The sequence below is a fragment of the Cyprinodon tularosa genome, unplaced genomic scaffold (genome assembly GCF_016077235.1).
Source record: "Cyprinodon tularosa strain WSP-4 unplaced genomic scaffold, ASM1607723v1 ctg889, whole genome shotgun sequence".
Taxonomy (NCBI): domain Eukaryota; kingdom Metazoa; phylum Chordata; class Actinopteri; order Cyprinodontiformes; family Cyprinodontidae; genus Cyprinodon; species Cyprinodon tularosa.
The window spans coordinates 189,711-210,399 of NW_024039661.1; the positions used below are offsets into that span (position 1 = coordinate 189,711).

At 42.4% G+C, this 20,689-nt stretch overlaps 1 protein-coding gene across 1 annotated transcript; it reads right to left on the reverse strand.

The window, feature by feature from the left end:
- Positions 1-14,357: 14,357 nt before the first annotated feature.
- Positions 14,358-18,171, reverse strand: LOC119775663. Its single transcript, XM_038273721.1, has 9 exons — positions 17,952-18,171; positions 16,175-16,309; positions 15,964-16,100; positions 15,722-15,858; positions 15,555-15,648; positions 15,121-15,459; positions 14,859-15,039; positions 14,630-14,754; positions 14,358-14,429 (listed from the first exon to the last, which is right to left on the reverse strand). The coding sequence occupies exons 3-9, from the start codon at positions 16,027-16,029 to the stop codon at positions 14,358-14,360; spliced, it is 1,014 nt and encodes a 337-aa protein (XP_038129649.1). The 5' UTR covers positions 16,030-16,100; positions 16,175-16,309; positions 17,952-18,171.
- Positions 18,172-20,689: the final 2,518 nt, after the last annotated feature.

Genomic DNA, 20,689 nt, shown 5'->3' on the forward strand with positions numbered 1-20,689 from the left:
CCCCGTCCCCCCGCTTCCTACGCCGCTGGACTGAAGCTATTCTGTGTATTTCTTAAAGCAGCAAGATAAATTTAGTAAAGTTTAGTAATGACTATAATCATAAGTTTGCTGTTGATGGTAGAAACACAGTGAATATTATCAGCTGTACTCACCGCTGTTGATGAGGAAGAAAGACGAAACTCAGAGAGAGAAACTAGTCTGGACTGAAGCTCTGCTGTTACTCACAACCTTTGAGTTTCATTTATGGTTAGTGACGCTTAACCTTATCTCTCCACCTCTACTCCACCTCTATTTGCTCCTGTTTTTCTCTGGTTTTCCTCCTTCAGATAGTAAGGATTATTCCTAGTTAATCATTTTCATGCTTGACAAACCCACATATTTCCTGCCTGTTAAACATGGTAGATGTATAACAGTTTTCCTGCCCATGGTCTAACACTGTAATATATAGAGGCTAACGTTTTCCAGTTTATTTATAAATCAGTTAAAAACAAATACATTAGTTTTCAGTATCGCAGATTGTTATGTGCTTCGGGCACATTATGATTTTTGTCCATTTCTTTTCTTTGTTTTCTTATAAACTTTAGTTGAAGGATCTTTTGTTAATATATTTTAGGATTCTTTTAGTAAATTAATTATGTTAATTTGTGGTGCTGTCGTCCGCCTATAAATAGGCTGGCCTTCAGCACGTTAAGGCGCGTTCCTTTCCAACCTCGTTTTGGACGCCGTTTTCCACCTGCTTCATTTGCTCCATCGTGCGCGGTGCGCACTTGTCTTGTCGCTGCGGCCTGCAGCGGACGTTCCAGCCTGCCATGTGGTATTTTTGTTAACCTTTTCTTACTTTTTTCTTGAGGTTTTGGCCTGGCGGGACCGGTAGTCCTGTTTTCGCTTTTTCTTTTGCTTAGGTTATTTTGGCCTTTAGTCCGGTACCAGTAGGGGCTTCGACGGCCCTGTATAGGGTTGGCCCCCTGCTGTACCGTTTTATTCTGTTTGATCGGCCTGCCAGGTCCAACTTTCTGTTGTTACTTTGGGTTTCCTTTTTTTACTTTTTGGGGCACGGGATTTGAGGGCCGTTAATTATTTTTCTCTTCGCAGAACATCTGAAGAAGCCGAACCAAGAACAACTAAAACGGAGAGAAATTATTAATAAAATATCTTTTTTTGAACCCTCATTTTCGTCTCGTGTCCTCAAATATGTTGTGTCCTTGGTGGGCGTAACATATTTTTGGGGGCTTGTCAAAACAAAGTTTGCCTTTAGTGCCCTCCGATATGTTGTGTCCTCGGTGGACGTAACATATATTTGGGGGCTTGTCTTAACGACTTTACTTTGTTTAAATATTGCCTTTCGTGTACCCGAATATGTTGTGTCCTCGGTGGACGTAACATATTTTTGGGGGCTTGTTTAAGCAAAGTGTGCCTTTTAGAGACAGGTCGTGTCCTACGGTTGGTCCTTGTTTGTTGGCGGTTGTGCTGGGTTTGTGTGTATTTTTGCGCAGCTGACGCGCGTTGCGCTGATTAGTTAGAGCATTCGGTTTTGGTGGTGCTGTAGCTTTGTTTGTGCAGAGGTGTTCCTGATTTGGTGTGGCTTGATTCCAGGGGTAAACATGGAGTTTGACCTGGATGAGTTTGTTCGAGGGCCCACATTGGACACTTTGCATAAATGCACAAAGGATCTGTTGCTGAACGTGCGCCCGCTCTGCATAACTCTATCAGTTGTGTTTCCAGTGAACGAGATGACGCAGGTGTCGGGGTAGCTGCAGATGCACGGGAAGCCGAGCATTTTGAGGTTATTGTGGATTGGACGATTTGACTCTGGTGTTTTTGTGGCTTTGTATGTGTGCTTGACAGTTTGTGTGGCTAGATTCCAGGGGTGGACATGGAGTTTGACCTGGATGAGTTTGCTCGAGAGCCTACATTGGATGGAGTGTTCCTGATTTAGTGTGGCTAGATTCCAGGGGTGGACATGGAGTTTGACCTGGATGAGTTTGCTCGAGGAGCCATATTAGATGTCTTTAGTGAGTGCACGAAGGATATTTTTCCTGCTGCAGTTTTAACACAGAGTCTTGATGAATCGCCGAAGGAAACCTCATTTGCAGCTGATCCGTGTCGTTTAAAGGAACTTCAGGTCAAATTTGGACAGCTGGCTTTGATGGAGAAGGGGCTGTTTTTTGAAAAACGCAGACTGAAGTTGGTGAATCGGATGTATTTGCTGCGCTTGGTGGCATTAAGAGCGCATTGTATCATGTCTTGGATATGAAAGTTTTTAACCTGTTTTTATTGTGAGAGGGGAAGACAATGTCGTGGCCGACGCACTCTCATGACTCTAGTCCCGCTTTCCTTTTTTTTTCTCTGAATGGGTTGAGCTTTGCTTCGGACCCCATTCAGAGTCTTTGGGTGGGGGTGTTATGTGCTTCGGGCACATTATGATTTTTGTCCATTTCTTTTCTTTGTTTTCTTATAAACTTTAGTTGAAGGATCTTTTGTTAATATATTTTAGGATTCTTTTAGTAAATTAATTATGTTAATTTGTGGTGCTGTCGTCCGCCTATAAATAGGCTGGCCTTCAGCACGTTAAGGCGTTCCTTTCCAACCTCGTTTTGGACGCCGTTTTCCACCTGCTTCATTTGCTCCATCGTGCGCGGTGCGCACTTGTCTTGTCGCTGCGGCCTGCAGCGGATGTTCCAGCCTGCCATGTGGTATTTTTGTTAACCTTTTCTTACTTTTTTCTTGAGGTTTTGGCCTGGCGGGACCGGTAGTCCTGTTTTCGCTTTTTCTTTTGCTTAGGTTATTTTGGCCTTTAGTCCGGTACCAGTAGGGGCTTCGACGGCCCTGTATAGGGTTGGCCCCCTGCTGTACCGTTTTATTCTGTTTGATCGGCCTGCCAGGTCCAACTTTCTGTTGTTACTTTGGGTTTCCTTTTTTTACTTTTTGGGGCACGGGATTTGAGGGCCGTTAATTATTTTTCTCTTCGCAGAACATCTGAAGAAGCCGAACCAAGAACAACTAAAACGGAGAGAAATTATTAATAAAATATCTTTTTTTGAACCCTCATTTTCGTCTCGTGTCCTCAAATATGTTGTGTCCTTGGTGGGCGTAACATATTTTTGGGGGCTTGTCAAAACAAAGTTTGCCTTTAGTGCCCTCCGATATGTTGTGTCCTCGGTGGACGTAACACAGATTTAAAGACTTTGTGAAGAATCTAAAAGAAGAAATACTTTACTGTAATGAGTACCAGAGGAGTGTCTCAGGAGTGTATTTTCCCGCCACTCATATTTCAGATATATTATTAGCCATTAATTATAAATTAGTGCAATGATTATGAAGCCTGTTCTTTTTTTGTGCTTGCCTACTTTAGCTTAAATTTTTAGCCTACATATAACATGCAGATAAACTAAACTATTGTTGATTTTTTTTTAAAGTTACTGTTGTATCTTCGCTTTACTTGTATGGCAAACCAGCTCTACCATATTTGAAAATGAATACAGAAGTAAATAAATGCTCAATAAATAAATAAGCATATAATTATACAATATACAAATATAGAGTAAACAAATAAATACATGTTGAAATTTAATTATTGTTGGGATCCTCAGGCTTGCCCACCAGAGGGCGCCGAGGATCCTCTTCTGTTCTGTGTTTCTTTCCTTTAGGACTGGAGTTACTGCTGGGATCTGGAGATTACCCTCTGTCTCCAGCAGAGTGCGCCGTGGGTCTCCTAGGGCTGGAGTCTTCCTGCACACCTGTTGTTAATCCTCTCATCAGGAGACCTCCCCTTTATAAGCCCCTGCCAGACCTTGCTTCCACGCCGCTGTGTTGATCTTAGTTGGTCAGCTTCCAGAGCCTCTGTTACTGATTAAATCTTGGTAGTCTCTAGAGTGAGATCTGATTCTAATCTCTCCTTTGTCTGTGCCTCACCGGAACCCTGTCTCTGGTCTGAAGCTCTGGGAGAGCTGCATCACAGGAAACCAGTCTCAAGCCTGAAGCTCTAGGAGAGCTTAACCTGCTAATCTGCCCTGGTGAGCCAACCTGAAGGTTCCTATGTGGAATCACCCTGAAGAATCCTATGTGGATATTCCCTGTTGTTCTCTGCAATGAGCTGGAAGCTCACCCTGAAGAATCCTAAGTGGATGTTCCCTGTTGTTCTCTGCAATGAGCTGGAAGCTCATATCAAGGTCTGCCATGCTAAGCCTGAAGCTAGATGCTTAGCTTCTTATAAACTCTGCTAACCAACAGTCTCCAGTCCCAGTCAAGACTCTAGTGAACCAGCCCTGAACTTGTTCCAGATTAAGTTCTTTATCGTGTGTTTGTGAACCATAATAAACTCTGTTGAACTTTTACCCCGTTTTCCGTGTGTGTTCTGCATTTTGGACTTAACTCTAAGAACCCATCATGACAATTATACAGTGAGACATAAATGTATATATCTCTATTAATTAGCTTCTTTATTTATTTACCTTATTTATTATTTTATTTATTATTGTTATAATCTTCAAATTTCTTTATTAAGTATTTTTTAAGTATTTATTTATGTGCATGTTATAATATCTTTCTGTTTTAATCTTCCTTTGTATTTTTTTACCCTATATATTTCTTCAAATTTCTGCTGTCATGATCGAGGAGATTTTTCTGACCCACATGCTGGAAACCACCAGCATGTCATGTTCGGCTTAATTTGCCTAACCCACATGCAGAACACTCGGAGGCAGAAGAAAAAGTTGAAAAAGTTTATTGAACAATAAATGTGCTACAATGGATCAGGTTCAGTGTGAGGCTTGACTGGTCACAAGAGAGTTCTGTAAAGCAGCGGTCCCCAACCACCGGGCCGCGGACCGGTACCGGTCCGAGGGTCATTTGGTACCGGGCCGCACAGAAAAAAGTATATATTATATATATATATATATATATATATATATATATATATATATATATATATATATATATATATATATAACGGCGTTCGCGGTCATGGTCGTGGAGTGTCTCTGGATACGTCCAGCAGACTAACGTCGGGGTCACCAGTGTGGAAATTGCAGTAAAGTCCAAGAGACAATTTCTCACGTTGAGCACACCAAAGCGTGTGTCGTTTATTTTTCAAGGAAAAAACTACTAAATACAAAATGGCGCTGCCCAGCAAAACCAACCGGCGTCGGGCTACACGTCATCACGCCTTCATAACATTTAAAGGGACCGCGATCCCTGAACCGTTATGCTTACAAGCAGTAACTACAGACAGAACCAAGTGCTTTGTTTACTATGAACGGTTTGTAGAACCACACTTAATAAGAAAGGTGAATTATGTCGGTTACATTCACTACACACGTCCCCCCAGAATTCACCATAACCAAAGTAAAAACAACAGTCAACGGGGAGGTGGGCGTATTAACCGCCCACAACGGCTGTGCTGTACCGAAGGTCGATGAGACCCCACTGCGTCATGACACGGGTGTGGGGCATGGGGTGTGGGGGGCCCGGGAGGGAGGGGGGTAGGGGATAGGGGCAGAACCGGAGGCCGTCCGCGTCGAGGGGGTTGGGCCAGGTCAACAGGCCTGGCCACATCCAAGTGAGCCGGTTTGAGACGATCAATGGAGAATCGCTCCGGTTTACCGCCCCTCTCCACCAAAAAATGTTTGTCCCCTGCCTCCAAAACACGGAATGGGCCCTCGTACGGCAGGCGTAGCGGTCCCCTGTGGGCATCGTGACGAATGAAAACATAATCAGCCGTCTGAAGCCCAGTGGGAATGTGCGACTGAGGGAGGCCGTGACGGGAAGTAGGGACAGGTGCGAAAAGCCTTGCATTATCCAATAGAGTTGACCGCTGGAGAGTAGCAGACCAAGGAACTGTGGTGTTAGGGACAAAATCCCCCGGGACCCGCAGCGGCTGACCATGAACAAGTTCGGCGGAGGAGGACTGTAAGTCCTCTTTTGGCGCGGTCCTGATGCCCAGCATCACCCACGGAAATTTGTCGACCCAGTTGCCGTCCTGGAGGCTGGCACGCAGGGCAGCTTTCATTGACCTATGGAAACGTTCACAGAGTCCGTTAGCCTGTGGGTGATACGCAGTTGTGCGGTGGAGGTCTACCCCGAGGCTCTGTGCAACAGCATTCCACAGCTCCGACGTGAACTGCGCGCCTCGGTCAGAGGATATATCCGTTGGCACTCAACACAGGTGCTAGCCCAGTCCCTAACGTCCTTCTTAAGGCCATGCCAGACAAACTTAGCTGCAACCAGCCCCTGTGATGCTTTCGAACCTGGGTGGGAGAGACCATGGATGGCATCAAAAACTTTTCGTCTCCATCCTGTGGGAACTATTGGCCGCGGACTGCCTGTGGAGACATCACACAGGAGCGTGGTGCCAGCATCTCCAAAAACCACGTTCTCGATCTGCAGCCCTGTAGTTGAGGTCCTCAGGAGTTGCACGTCCGGGTCTGTGGTTTGGTCCCCTGACATGCGGTGGTAATCCAAACCAAGATGGACTGCCCCCACCATGGCCCGTGACAGGCAGTCTGCCACGTAGTTGTTCTTATCAGCGACATGTTGCAAGTCTGTAGTAAACTCAGAAATATAGGACAGATGACGCTGTTGGCGGGCAGACCACGGCTCGGCCACCTTGGCCATGGCAAAAGTCAGTGGTTTGTGGTCCACAAAAGCAGTGAAGTGTCGACCTTCCAGCAGGGAACGAAAATGTCTGATGGCGAGGTAGAGACCCAGCAGCTCCCGGTCGAAAGTACTGTATTTACGCTCGCTGGCGCACAGCTGACGGCTAAAGAAAGCCAGCGGCTGCCAGGCCCCGCCTACCCACTGCTCGTAGACAGCACCGACAGCGTAATCCGAGGCGTCCGAGGTGATGGCGATGGAGGCTGTTGGAGAAGGATGCGCCAGCATGGTGGCATTCACCAGGGCTGCCTTAATGTCGGCGAAAGCCTTGTCCCTGCTCTCTGACCAGTCCACGAGGTGCTTGGGCTTACCTTTCACGGCCTCGTGCAAAGGCCGCATAAGCTGAGCAGCTCGAGGTATGAAACGGTGGTAAAAATTCACCATGCCGAGGAACTCCTGCAAGGATTTGACAGTGAGCGGGCGTGGGAACTGTGTTACTGCCTCCACCTTAGATGGGAGAGGGACAGCACCGTCCTTAGTGACTCTGTGTCCCAGGAAATCAATGGTGGACAGACCAAACTGGCACTTGGCGGGGTTGACAATTAGCCCGTGTTGGCTAAGACGCTCAAAAAGTGTTCGGAGGTGCGCCAGGTGCTGAAGCTTGGATGTGCTCGCTACAAGGATGTCATCCAAGTACACAAAAAGAAAAGGTAGGTCTCGTAGAACAGAGTCCATGAGGCGTTGAAAAGATTGTGCGGCGTTTTTAAGGCCGAACGGCATGCGCAGGAACTCAAAAAGACCAAATGGCGTGATCACGGCAGTTTTGGGAATGTCCAGCGGGTGCACCGGCACCTGATGATATCCCCGGACGAGGTCCACCTTGGAAAAAATCACCTTGCCTGCCAGGTGAGCTGAAAAATCCTGTATGTTCGGCACCGGGTATCGGTCGGGCGTCGTTGCCTCATTAAGCCGCCGGTAGTCACCACATGGGCGCCAGCCGCCGCCCGGTTTGGGGACACTGTGGAGGGGTGATGCCCACGGGTTGTCGGATCGACGGACTATACCCAGGCGTTCCACGTTTGCAAATTCAGCCTTTGCAACGGCAAGCTTGGTCGGGTCGAGGTGCCGAGAACGGGCGTGGACGGGTGTACCAATAGTGACGAGATGGTGCTCCACACCATGCTTAACAGCGGATGCAGAGAAAGTGGGCTGAGTAAGCGCTGGGAAATCGGCAAGTAGACAGTGGAAGTCATCTGAGGCTGAGAGCATGCTAGATAGTCGCATGGGGTCAGTCCCGCTGAGTGTGCACGTATAAGAACAAAATGTGGCAGCGTCAATCAAACGGCGTTTTTTTACATCCACCAACAGTCCCTGTGCACACAGAAAATCGGCTCCGAGGAGGGGAACGGCCACCTTTGCAGTAACGAAATCCCAGCCGAACCGCTGTCCTCCGAAACACAATTCAACGTACCTCGTTCCGTACGTGCGGATGGGGCTACCATTGGCAGCTTCCATAGGTGGGCCGTGGCTGTCGGTCACCATGTCCAAACGGGATGCGGGCAGGACGCTCCTCTGTGCTCCCGTGTCACACAGGAAACGCCGTCCGGAGATGCTGTCGCGGATGAAAAGCAGCCTGCCTACGCAGCCGACACTCATGGCCACTACTGAGCGCCGGCCCCGGCATTTCCCGACCCGCCGAAACTGCATGGTGGACGACATTTGTTAGCCTTGGGTCCAAACTTGGCATGATAAAAACACAAAGCTGGAGACTGTTGGGGGCCAGAAGATTGCTGCCGACGAGAAGTGGCTGCAGAGATGAGTGTGGAGCCGTCCAGCGTCGCAGGAGCGATGTGTGCGGGCAAAAGCGCGGCCACACAATGTTCCTGACTTGCCAGGAAGAATTTGTCAGCCTCCTCAGCCAGCCTCCGACAGTCAGTGATTGTGGTGTTGGCTAGTGCAGCCCTGACTTGAGAAGGCAGCTGACGTAGAAAAAGTTGGATGAAAAGAAAATCGGGTCTGTGTTCACCCAAGAGATCCAGCATACGGTCCATGAGCTCAGATGGTTTGCTGTCACCCAGTCCTTGAAGGGAGAAAAGCCTGCTGGCTCTCTCAGCGTCTGACAGTTCAAAAGTTTTCAGCAGGTGGGCTTTGAGCGCTGCATACTTCTCAGTTGCCAGAGGGTTTTTAAGAAGACTGACCACTCTGGATGCCGTTGAATTTCCGAGAGCCGACACAATGTAGTAGTACTTTGTTTCATCCGCGGTGATCGCACGCAGCGCGAATTGCGCTTCAGTCTGGGCAAACCATGCAGACACCGACGCTTCCCAGAATTCGGGGAGTTTGAGGTTAACGGCGTTCGCGGTCATGGTCGTGGAGTGTCTCTGGATACGTCCAGCAGACTAACGTCGGGGTCACCAGTGTGGAAATTGCAGTAAAGTCCAAGAGACAATTTCTCACGTTGAGCACACCAAAGTGTGTGTCGTTTATTTTTCAAGAAAAAAACTACTAAATACAAAATGGCGCTGCCCAGCAAAACCAACCGGCGTCGGGCTACACGTCATCACGCCTTCATAACATTTAAAGGGGCCGCGATCCCTGAACCGTTATACTTACAAGCAGTAACTACAGACAGAACCAAGTGCTTTGTTTACTATGAACGGTATGTAGAACCACACTTAATAAGAAAGGTGAATTATGTCGGTTACATTCACTACATATATATATATATAAAACTGTTTTCTCCCCCCTCAGAGAGTATAACGCTACACCTTATGTCAAAAATGATGGATGATGACCTTTGACCTTATGTCAAAAATGATTGATTATGACCTATGACCTTAGGTCAAAAATGATTGATGGGTTATGACGTATATGACATGACCTTATGACTTTTGAATTATGAACTCTATGACCCGCACCTGATCAAAAGAATTTCTTATAACCCTTTTATGACCCTTAAATTTCTGCACAGTCACGCATCATCACATTTTTGCTTCATCAATCAAATTCTTGAATATAAACATTGTTTTCTTCCCAATCAAAAAGACATGCCAGCTTCTTTTGCAGGGTAAGCAAAGACAGTCCCCCACACATGGAATTTCCCTCCCACCGCCCATCCTATCAGACACCCCATACACACATACACAAGAACTATGAACTGTATGTCCCACACCTGAACAAAGGATTTTCTTATGACCCACAAACTTCTGCGCAGTCAGGCATCTTCACATTTTTGCTTCATCAATCAAATTCTTGAATATAAACATTGTTTTCTTCCCAATCAAAGACAGTCCCCACACAAGGAAATTTCCCTCCCACCACCCATCCCATCAGACAACCCATACACACATACACAAGAACTATGACTCCATCATCAACCCCCCTTTCCTAAGCTAGCCAATGAAAATAGGAGGGCGGAATTATGTCCTCTTTAAATATTGCTGGGGAGAAAAGTTTCTGTATTTTCAGCAAGAGAAAAAAACACTTACTTTCCTACCGACAATGTCAAGAATTCCGAGAGCTATTCTTAAAAACAGAGAACTACGCTCTGCATTGGAAAAAGAATCGGTGTTACCTGAGCAGCTTGAAGCAGGTGTAAAAAACGAGATCCGTTTTTCCGTCTGCAAAGAAATGGAGGACGAGATGGGAGAATTCGGGATCGAACCTTTGGTGAAAGATGCTTCATCTTCGACAACCCTGGATGCTATGGAAGACTCTGAGACCGCGCTGTCTGTGAAAGATGCTTCAACTTCGACAACCCTGGACACTATGGAAGACTCCGAGACCACGCCTTCCCCGGACATTAGACCGGCCGAAGAAATGGAGGATGCGATGGAGGTGAATAAAAGATGTGCGTTGCCGAGCGGAACATCTTTATTATCCGAAACGCCAATTTCCGTATTCCAAGCTTCAAACCACCCTCTCGAAGCTCCCAAGAAATCATCGTTGTATCTCCCTTAGAAACACTGCATGAAGAATGGTCTTTAGAGGATTCTGGCATGGTTGGGGCGTGGGGATACATCTTCAAATACGAATCCGGTGAGCTCTACCTTTACCAACTGGATCAAGAAGAGATGCTCACACCGTTTTCCAACACATGCAACCTTACCTATAATGACTGGGCAGTGCTGAGATTGGTGGTCCCCTACAATACAGAAATAAGTGGGGAATTGGCTACACCAGATCGGTCAGAGTTGATCAGTTTTCCATCCGATGTTGAAATCGTCAACGGAGAGATGCTTTTTAGCGCAGTTTGGGAAACAAAATCTACCACAAACGGGGCCTGGTCTCTCCGAGCGAGCAGGCGACGTAGCTACGAGGCTTTTTCCCCCGACCTGTTTGTTTTAGAAGTTTTCAACATAGAAAGTGGGATCTTTAGGACCATGCTGGAGATACCTTTTAGTGTATGGCGCCAAAAAATGTTCGAAATTGGGGATCGAATTTCCAACCTGTTCCGGAGTTCGCGCTGCTGGCTTGACATTCTGACTGTGAAAAAAACCCTCTTTTAGACACGCCCTCGAACCTCTACCCTATATATTTAGCGGGTGGAAGCATACCGGCACACATCTCTTCAAGAAGAGGCGAACCTATAGCTGATAGAATGGGTTCGTACTGGGATTTATACTCTCCTATTTCCCCCACACTGACTCCATTTCTCCCACCTTCACCACCACACAGCAAAAAGTCAAGTGTTGATTCAACTCTGATAGAGTTGATTTTAACACTTTTTCAGGGTTTATATAGGTCCACACTCTTCAGAGTTCATTTGACACAGTCGAAATAGTTGAATATTTAACACTGTAACCGAGTTCCTTGTTTAACTCACACGACAGAGTTGAATTAAGGGTGTGTGGACATAATGGTTAACACTGATCCAAAAACAAAACTTAACTGTTTTGTTAGAGTTGATTTAACACCTTCAAGTGTAATCTTCTAGAAAATAAGTCACTTTATGAGTGGTTAATTATAATAAAACAAAACTAAAAACAAATCCATTTTAGATGCTTTATTTTTGCATTTTTAAAATGTTTCCAACATTTTAAATTGTGGTACAATGAACAAACATTCATTAGAAACACCATATGAGTTCTGAATATCAAATGGCTTATTAAATTTAAGCTCTTGGATTTTTACAAGTAGTGTTTCTTCACTATGAAGAACCCTGAAAGCATGAAAATGATCATCAAACCTCTCTGTGAACAATTGTTTAGATAACAAAAGAAAAGTGTTGTCAACTAAAAGTATATCACTTATCTGACAAAACACTGGCATTTCCTCTTGCATTGTACTACAAACAACAAGTCCAGGTCTGTACTCAATACCATCAACTTTAACCCAACTAGTTGAACAAACATCTTCTGATGAAATTATTTGAAGCATTTCATTACTCACCAGATCTTCATCTTTAAGTAAAAAAGGTTTGACTGGCCCATGCTCATTTTGTTTAATAGATATTGTCTCCCAATGATGAGCTATGGCCATCTGATGCTTTTTAGCAAGGGACTTCGTTATATTTTTGAAGTTTTTAAAATAATCTTTAAACATTTTATGTTTGGCTTCAAACCTCATAGACCACATATGTAACAATGGGCCTATTTTCCTAATAGAAGATGGGTAGTGGATCATAAAATGATGCTTAGGTATCAAGTTTCTATGGGGGTATAAGAATTTAAAAAGTCTGTGGTGCTCAACAATCAAATGCTTCAAATATATAGTCATACCTATAGTAAGGATAGGAGAGAAGACAATGTTCATTATTTCCAGTAACAACAGTAGCATGTACCAGTTTTTGTCTCCTCTAGGAATAATGTCCCCAAACAAAAGTGGAATATTTTTAACAAGACACAATGTCTGAACAGAATTTAAACCTATGCCATTTCCAGAACTTTCCAAAATAATTTTTGTGGGACGGTTTTTCCTTTCTAAATAGCCATAATCAAAACTATAAATCCTGGAGAGTAAGTCTTGTTTTGAAATGAGGTTTTGGGTAAGATATTCAAAAAGTAATTTGATCTCATACTGAGCAACACCCTCAAGAAGATCATGCATTATATCAAATGAATGGTTGTCAGAAACATGAAAATATCTCAATGAATTAAGTGAAGATTTTTTTTTCAAACCATATAATGACTTTAGCTGTGGGTTTTCTTCAAGAGCTTTATAATGCATTTCAAAAATCTCCTTTCCTCTAAGTATTACCTTAGGATCATCCTCACTGTAGACAGTCTGACATTCGCTTTTTTCTATTAAACAAATCCGACAAAAGTAATGACTACTAAAAGATTCATTAAAACCAAGGATTGTGTGCATTCCTAAATTATCTCCAGTTATCTGGGAGATGGTGCCATATACTGGCTCATCAGAAAATGGAAGACTAAGGCCGTGGCTTTCTAGATTTTTTAGATCTTTCAGAAATGGCTCCAGAATAGCATCAAAACCATATTTATGGAGATCTTGTACATGAAATAGTGATATCAAATGAATATTCATCAAAACTGAATTAAATTTAGGAGGAAGGTTTCTTAGAACAAAGTAAAGACTGCCAGTTTTGTGAATTCCATGTTTAGAACCCAGGGGGTTGGCTGGTTCAAAATCGTCATAAAATATCTGAATTTGTAAGGCATGTTTTTTGGCTGAAAACAAAGGATGTGTTTTATAATAGCTTCCATCAGAAAAGTCTGCGTAAGTCTCTTTCTCTGATCCACACTCTCGCCTAAGCAAAGCACAAATTTCCTGATTTCTGCACATGAACTGTAATGTTTCCAATATCGGCACATATACAAAAGTTTCCTTCACAGGTACTTGATCATATGTTCCAGTTTTCTGATTTCGTCTGCTGTCATATCTTACTCCTAGTGTTATCTCCACTGGATCGACAACACCCCATTTAATGTTGAAGTATTTGTTTCGTTTCCATTCTGTATTTAAGTTTGTGAATGGATTTTCAAATTGTTCGAATGACTCATTTATCAAAGAAACATTAGGATCAGTCATGGGTAATGCAGAAATAGCAGTCTGCTTTGCTTTTAAGTGAATCTCATTCGTTAGTTCTTCTAAATCCCCCACTATTGAGGACACAAGGCTGCCAGAGATTCCACTGCCTTGTAATTTAGCTACTATAGATTCACACATCTCTTTAGTTTGGTCTTTAGAAATCTGTGAGGGAGTGCTCTCCTGAGGTGAATCAGAAGAACAGGACTGATTTAGGGGGGCTAGCTGGTCATTCAAAGCATCAGCTTGATATGTTACAACTGGATTACAAGAGGATGAACTTGGAATGGCTAAACTCTGCGAAATGTGCTGAATGTTACTGTGAACATTATTAAGATGCTTTCTAAAACCTGTATATGTCAGAAACTGATGCCTGCAGCCTTGCTGAGAACAAACCAATTTGAACTTTGGTCCAGGATAGTAACTATGTTCAACTCTTAAATGTGAAATCAACTGCTGGCTGCTTGGATACAGGTTCTGACATTTAAAGCATCTCAACATTTTTACCTTGACTTACTCACAGGAGAGCACAAGGGGCTGGTTAAGCAGCCTCGCTCTTAAGTCTCTGACTCTGGGTGATTCCTTCATTTTGCCAACATCAATGTTATACACTGTTGTCTGCAGAAACGTATAAAAACTCAATAATGCAACATCATAAGAGACATTGAACACAAAATGTGCTTTGAACAACTCATCAAATGCTCCCAGAGAGCGGTTTGCCTGGCATGGGATGAGGTGTTTATCCATGACTATGTAGAAGCTGTCAATCTTGCTCTTCAGACGCCCAACAGCAAGGAGGTATGGCATCTCCGTTGACCCCGGAGATGTTCCTCTAAACTGCAGCATGACTAAGATTTAAAAAAAAATAATAAAGCAAAAAATAAGAAATGAGACAGAGCTACAACCATTAGAAAAAAAGATTCAACTATCTAACTAAAGAAATTCATGTCTAACCAGACATCTTCAAAGATGCGCAGTTACCACCAGTATTTATACATGTCTATAAAAGCAAAGTGACAAAGTACTGTACATTTTTTTATTTAATTACCTTGTGAAAGACAACGAGTCTCTCAATTGCATCCCATGCACTGATTTTTGGAGACTTCTGTCCTCCAGGTGGTGGTGGAAGGAGATGTAGGAGCAGTAACAAGGAGGCCATTTCTTGGTCATAGGCTGATGACAGATTCATATAATTTAGTGTCAGAACTTTGACAACATAGAGCCAGTGTTGAATACTCTGAACAGTCAACCATGTTCAGATATATTTTGGTACTTACTAGATGCCGCATCCTGGTCATCTCCAGGGACTTCCGCTGACTGCACCAAACTTCTCAACTCAGGTGTTGAAGTGAGACGCTTGGCCTCTTTGATGACATTTTGCTTGAAGAACACATCCCACTTCTGCAGCAGTCTGGAGGAGGTTTCTTCATTAAATAGAAGACTGAAGTCTTGATCAATCTATATTAAAAAGCAGAAATCCAACTATCAACACTGGATATAACCTTGTATTTAAAGATTTTAACTCATTTGAAGACTTACTAATCCTTTTGTGTCCAGAAATCTGGGAAACATTGTCAGAATGTCTGTTCTTCCACTGGCATCTCTAATAAGTTTCTGACGGTGTTCAAAAGTCTCTCTCATCTTCTGAAAGATCAGGGACCTGTCTGTGGTGTGGTTAAGCAACGACATGGCTTCCTGGCAGGCATCACCATTTAGCTGTCTTTCGACGATCACATTTCTCTGACTATTTGGGCCTCCACTTAAAATCTCTTTGGAGCTACTTGGTGCCACAGGAGATCCTCTTCTAGCCTTCCTTTGAATTGTTTTGAGACGCCATGAAATGTATCCTGTGCTGCTTGCTGCATCATAAAAGTGCTCCTAAAAAAGGGAATAAAGAAAAACAATCACAATTTTTATGAAAAAAACACAGTTTTGGGACAAAATGAGACATCACAATTGGTAAAGAAAATTACATAGCCTTTTTTGGTGTATGGATCTTTGAGGGAAGGGAAGAGCGTCACTATTCCGAGGGCATACTGCTCTCTGATCGCTTTAGGAGGAAGGTGCCTAACAGCAGATTTCACATTAGAGACAAATAGTCCATTTTTACAGAGATTATAAAGTGTAAAAACACACCTACCCATGTTCATCAGTCATGTGAGCCACCTGTATGTTTACCATCTGCCTTCTTGTGGCATCACTTAGGGTTTCTGTTGCTTTATACTCCTGCAGAACTTCTTCACCACCAGACTTGCTTTGAAGGACACCTTCAACCCGCTATGAAATGAATGAACAGAAAGGAAATTTATGGTGATATTCGGATTACTCAAATATGTCACAACAGGGTTAAAGAGTTTAGAGGCACACAAAATATATCGTTACCATTTTGGCAGACAATGCATTATTAGCATTCTCAATTTTTTGCATCTTCCATGGGATCTCATCCATTAGTATTGTTGATGTTGATGCATCTGAGCTGAAGCTTGAGTCAGACTCAGAAGCAGACCTTTCAGAGAACTCTGAAGAAGAAAATCCATTTCATCTTTTTGTAAAATCTTTATGATGCTTGACTTAATTTACTTTTATATCTCACCATCTTGGCAGTAGACCTTCAACACAACATTGCCTTGTTTAATGAGGTCACTGAATATTTCTTCATCAACTTCAGCATCTGTTCCATCCTTGTATGCAACTTTGGCATCAGGTGGCAGGCAAAATCTTTCAATGACTGGAAAAGCAAGAAGGCAAAATTTTGATTTGAATGCTCTAATCACCAACTGTGTCATTAAAATATGAATTACATTTTTTTGTGTTGATCATACAATTAGCTTGGAGATTAGAGAACATATTGCAAAACTGAAAATAAAATTGCTTATCCCTTTTACTCACCATAGATTTGTAAAATAAGTGTTGAAAACTAAGTATGTATTTTCCCTAAATACATTTTGTACGGAAGAGGATTAGGGCCACTGGAAAAAAAAAAAAAAAGTTAACTGATTTTTTTTTAATTTTATTTCAGTATAGTATACTTTTTTTTCAGAATTCTGAGATTAAAGTCAGAATTCTGACCTTTTTCTCAGAATTCTGACTTTTTTCTCAGAATTCTGACTTTTTTCTCAGAATTCTGACTTTTTTTCTCAGAATTCTGACTTTTTTCTCAGAATTCTGACTTTTTTTCTCAGAATTCTGACTTTATTCTCAGAATTCTGACCTTTTTCTCAGAATTCTGACTTTTTTCTCAGAATTCTGACTTTTTTCTCAGAATTCTGACTTTTTTCTCAGAATTCTGACTTTATTCTCAGAATTCTGACTTTAATCTCAGAATTCTGAGAATAAAGTCAGAATTCTGAGAATAAAGTCAGAATTCTGACTTTAATCTCAGAATTCTGAGAAAAAAGTCAGAATTCTGAGAAAAAAAGTCAGAATTCTGAGAATAAAAGTCAGAATTCTGAGAATAAAGTCAGAATTCTGAGAATAAAGTCAGAATTCTGACTTTAATCTCAGAATTCTGAGAAAAAAGTCAGAATTCTGAGAAAAAAAGTCAGAATTCTGAGAATAAAAGTCAGAATTCTGAGAATAAAGTCAGAATTCTGAGAATAAAGTCTGACTTTAATCTCAGTATTCTGAGAATAAAGTCAGAATTCTGACTTTAATCTCAGAATTCTGAGATTAAAGTCGGAATTCTGACTTTTCTCCCATGTTAAACTGAAATAAAATTTAAAAATCTGTTTACTTTTTTTTTTTTTTTTCCAGTGGCCCTAATCCTCTTCCGTAATTTTGTCTTTCATTTACCCTGCACAAAGGTTTAACAAGAAACCAACCTTTCTCATGGAATTGATGAAAATCAAACTTCCCTTCAGCTTAATCCAACTTCACATACTTTTGCACCTCACCATAGTTAACCTGGATCAACATTTTACTGAAGCATGGAATAAACCTAAATAAAGCAAAATACAACTTATAAGTAAAGTGTTCCCCTTAGTGTGCAATACATGTCTGCAGTAGGAACATCTCAGCGGCCCCATTGAAGTTCAGGTGAAGTCTAACAGGCAGGAACCTTTACATTCCCACCACCAAAAATCATGATTTTAGATGGCAAAAAATCATCAAACTTTTATCTTTAATGATTATATGGTCCAATATGATTATTACTTTTAAGTGTTACCGTTACAGTACTTTTAATTGTAAATACAACGGTTGCTAGCTAACAACCCACACGTGGGCTGCTAGCTAGCACTTTGTGTAAGGTTGTTGTAAAATGGACACATTTAGCTGCCATTCAATGAAGTATTAATTATGCAAAAAAGTCACATCAACTTATTCTATCAATTTAATAGTGCCTGGTCAAAGATTTAGAAAGTTGCTGTTACCGTGTAGTCGAGCAGGAGACGGAGAAAATGGAGCCGTGTTCAGACTGCACTCAAACGAAGACAGTGAAGAAGGGGGCGGAGCTTATTTTTCTCCCAGCAGAGTAGATTCAACACGGGCCCTATCAACTCCTGGAAATAACTTGAACATTGAGCACCATTTAAATCTCTAAGTGTTAAAACAACACTTAGTGAGTTAAATTCAACTCTAAAACATTTTACTCAAAAATGTTAACTCTTTAATTTTTGCTGTGTACCATCCATCGCCGGTGCTTTTTCCAGACGAAGCTAATCATCCACCACCACCAGCGCCTTTTCCAACCAGCACACATCTCTTCAAGAAGGGACAAACCTAGGATCAAATTTCCAACCTGTTCCGGAGTTCGCGCTGCTGGCTTGACATTCTGACTGTGAAAAAAAAAACAAACCCTCTTTTAGACACGCCCTCCATCCTCCACCCTATATATTTAGCGGGAGGAAGCATACCAGCACACATCCCTTCAAGAAGAGGCGAACCTACAGCTGATAGAATGGGGTCGTACTGGGATTTATACTCTCCTATTTCCCCCACACTGACTCCATTTCTCCCGCCTTCACCACCCTACCGTCCATCGCCGGTGCTTTTTCCAGACGAAGCTAATCATCCACCATCACCAGCGCCTTTTCCAAGCGAGACTAATGAAGTAAATAACCTGAAGGAGGAAAAGAAATTGCTTCCCGCTCTTTCAGAGTCTGATGAAGACAGGGCGGCGGGAGCCTCACCTGATTCGTCCGAAGACGATCAAACCAACCTCGTCGTGCATCCGGCGCAGACTCCACCGATTATAAACGGGGAGGTGGATGAGGATTGGATCTTTTCCTCACACATTGCTATAGTAAAAACAGCCGTGCTTCATTTGCTTAACAACGTCGCTTTGGAATATAATCGAGAGACTTGTTACGGATGTCAAACAGACCACCCGAGTCAACTACAGCATCAATGTCTCGAAGCATTGAAAGAAGAATTCTATCAGACTAACTTTATCACGCTTCAACGCCGACTCAAAACACCGCAACTCATTCCAGCCATTCAACATCTGATGAAAGAACGCAGACAAGAAGCGGAGGATTTCAGGGTGAAGATAATTGTGGAGACTCTTTTGTACGAACTCAGATCTTCGTTCGGACTGTGTGCCGCTGTTGAAGAAGTGTATCGGAACAACAGAGAAATTTACAAAATCAGACAACTCTGTACTATTTCAAACATCTTTGGTCGCACTGAATGAATGATGTGCTATTTAGTTGCTTGTTTATCTTCTGTATCACTCGGAAGTGATTGAAAAAAAAAAGAAAGAAAAAAGATAAAAAAAAAAAATAACAAACGTTTTTTGTTTTTCATTCCTATTTAGTTTTTTTTTTACATTTCAAGTTTTTACATTTTGTAGTTTATAGATGTGATTTGAAACGTTTTGTTTTTACATTTTAAAAGTTTTGTTTTTACATTTTCTAGTTTGTAGATGTCATTTGAAAAGTTACATTATGAAGAATTTTTCTGGGTTTTGTGTTTTTGTGTTTTGTTGTTTTACTCGTTTAACCGATGTAAATAAAGGAGAAAAGAATAAAAAAAGTCTGGTTATTTTTTGAGTGCTGATGTAAGGAATAGGATGTCTGACCGTGAAGCTATAAGAAAAGTCTACTATAACCCTTCCAATCCTGGAAGTTTTGGGGGAAAAGATAGGTTAAGGAGAGCTTTGCAGAATGAAACTGGGGAAAATATTAAGGTAGCTGAGGTTGAAGATTTTTTGTCGGAGCAAGACGCTTACACTCTCCACAAACCGGCAAGACTTCATTTTCCAAGGAACAGAGTTTTTGTCTCGGGGCCGATGAAACAATTTCAGGCAGATCTTTGTGACATGCAATCTTTAGCCGACCAAAATGACGGATACAATTATTTATTAACGGTAATTGATTTGTTTTCCAAAAAGGCTTTTGTCCGACCTCTTAAAAAAAAGACTGCCTCAGAAGTAGTAAGGGCGATTGATTCGGTGTTTAAAGACAGTAAAATTCCTAAGAAGATTCAAACCGATGCAGGGAAAGAATTCTTTAACAAAGACTTTAAGGCCTTAATGAAAAAATATGGAATTATCCATTTTGCGACAGCCAGCGATGTGAAGGCCTCCGTCATAGAGCAATTTAATCGTACCCTCAAATCGAGAATGTGGTGATATTTCACCGCTAATAACACACGGAGATATCTGGATGTGCTTCAAGATCCTGTAAAAAGTTATAATGACTCCTTTCATTCCAGCATCAAAATGTCCCCTATGGAGGTTTCCTTTGAAAATAAAGACCAAGTCCTGAGGAATCTTTATGGTCTGAAGGTGGGGAGAGAAAGAAAGAAGGCGGCAAAGAGGAAATTTAAGAAGGGCGACCCGGTTAGAATTTCAAAGTTAAGAGGGGTGTTTGATAAGAAATACGAACAAAGCTTTACGGATGAAATCTTCACCATATCCGAATGCGTCGATCGTTCTCCTCCTGTGTATAAATTAACGGACTATGATGGAGAGCAGATCGAGGGGTCTTTTTACGAAGAAGAAATACAGAGAGTCAAATTACCCAAAGACAAGGTATACCATGTGGAGAAGATATTAAAACGACGTACGCTCAGAGGTCAAAAACAAGTGTTTGTAAAATGGAAGAACTGGCCTGAGAAATTTAACAGTTGGGTCAGAGCGGCAGACTTGAGCGAAGTATAAAAAACC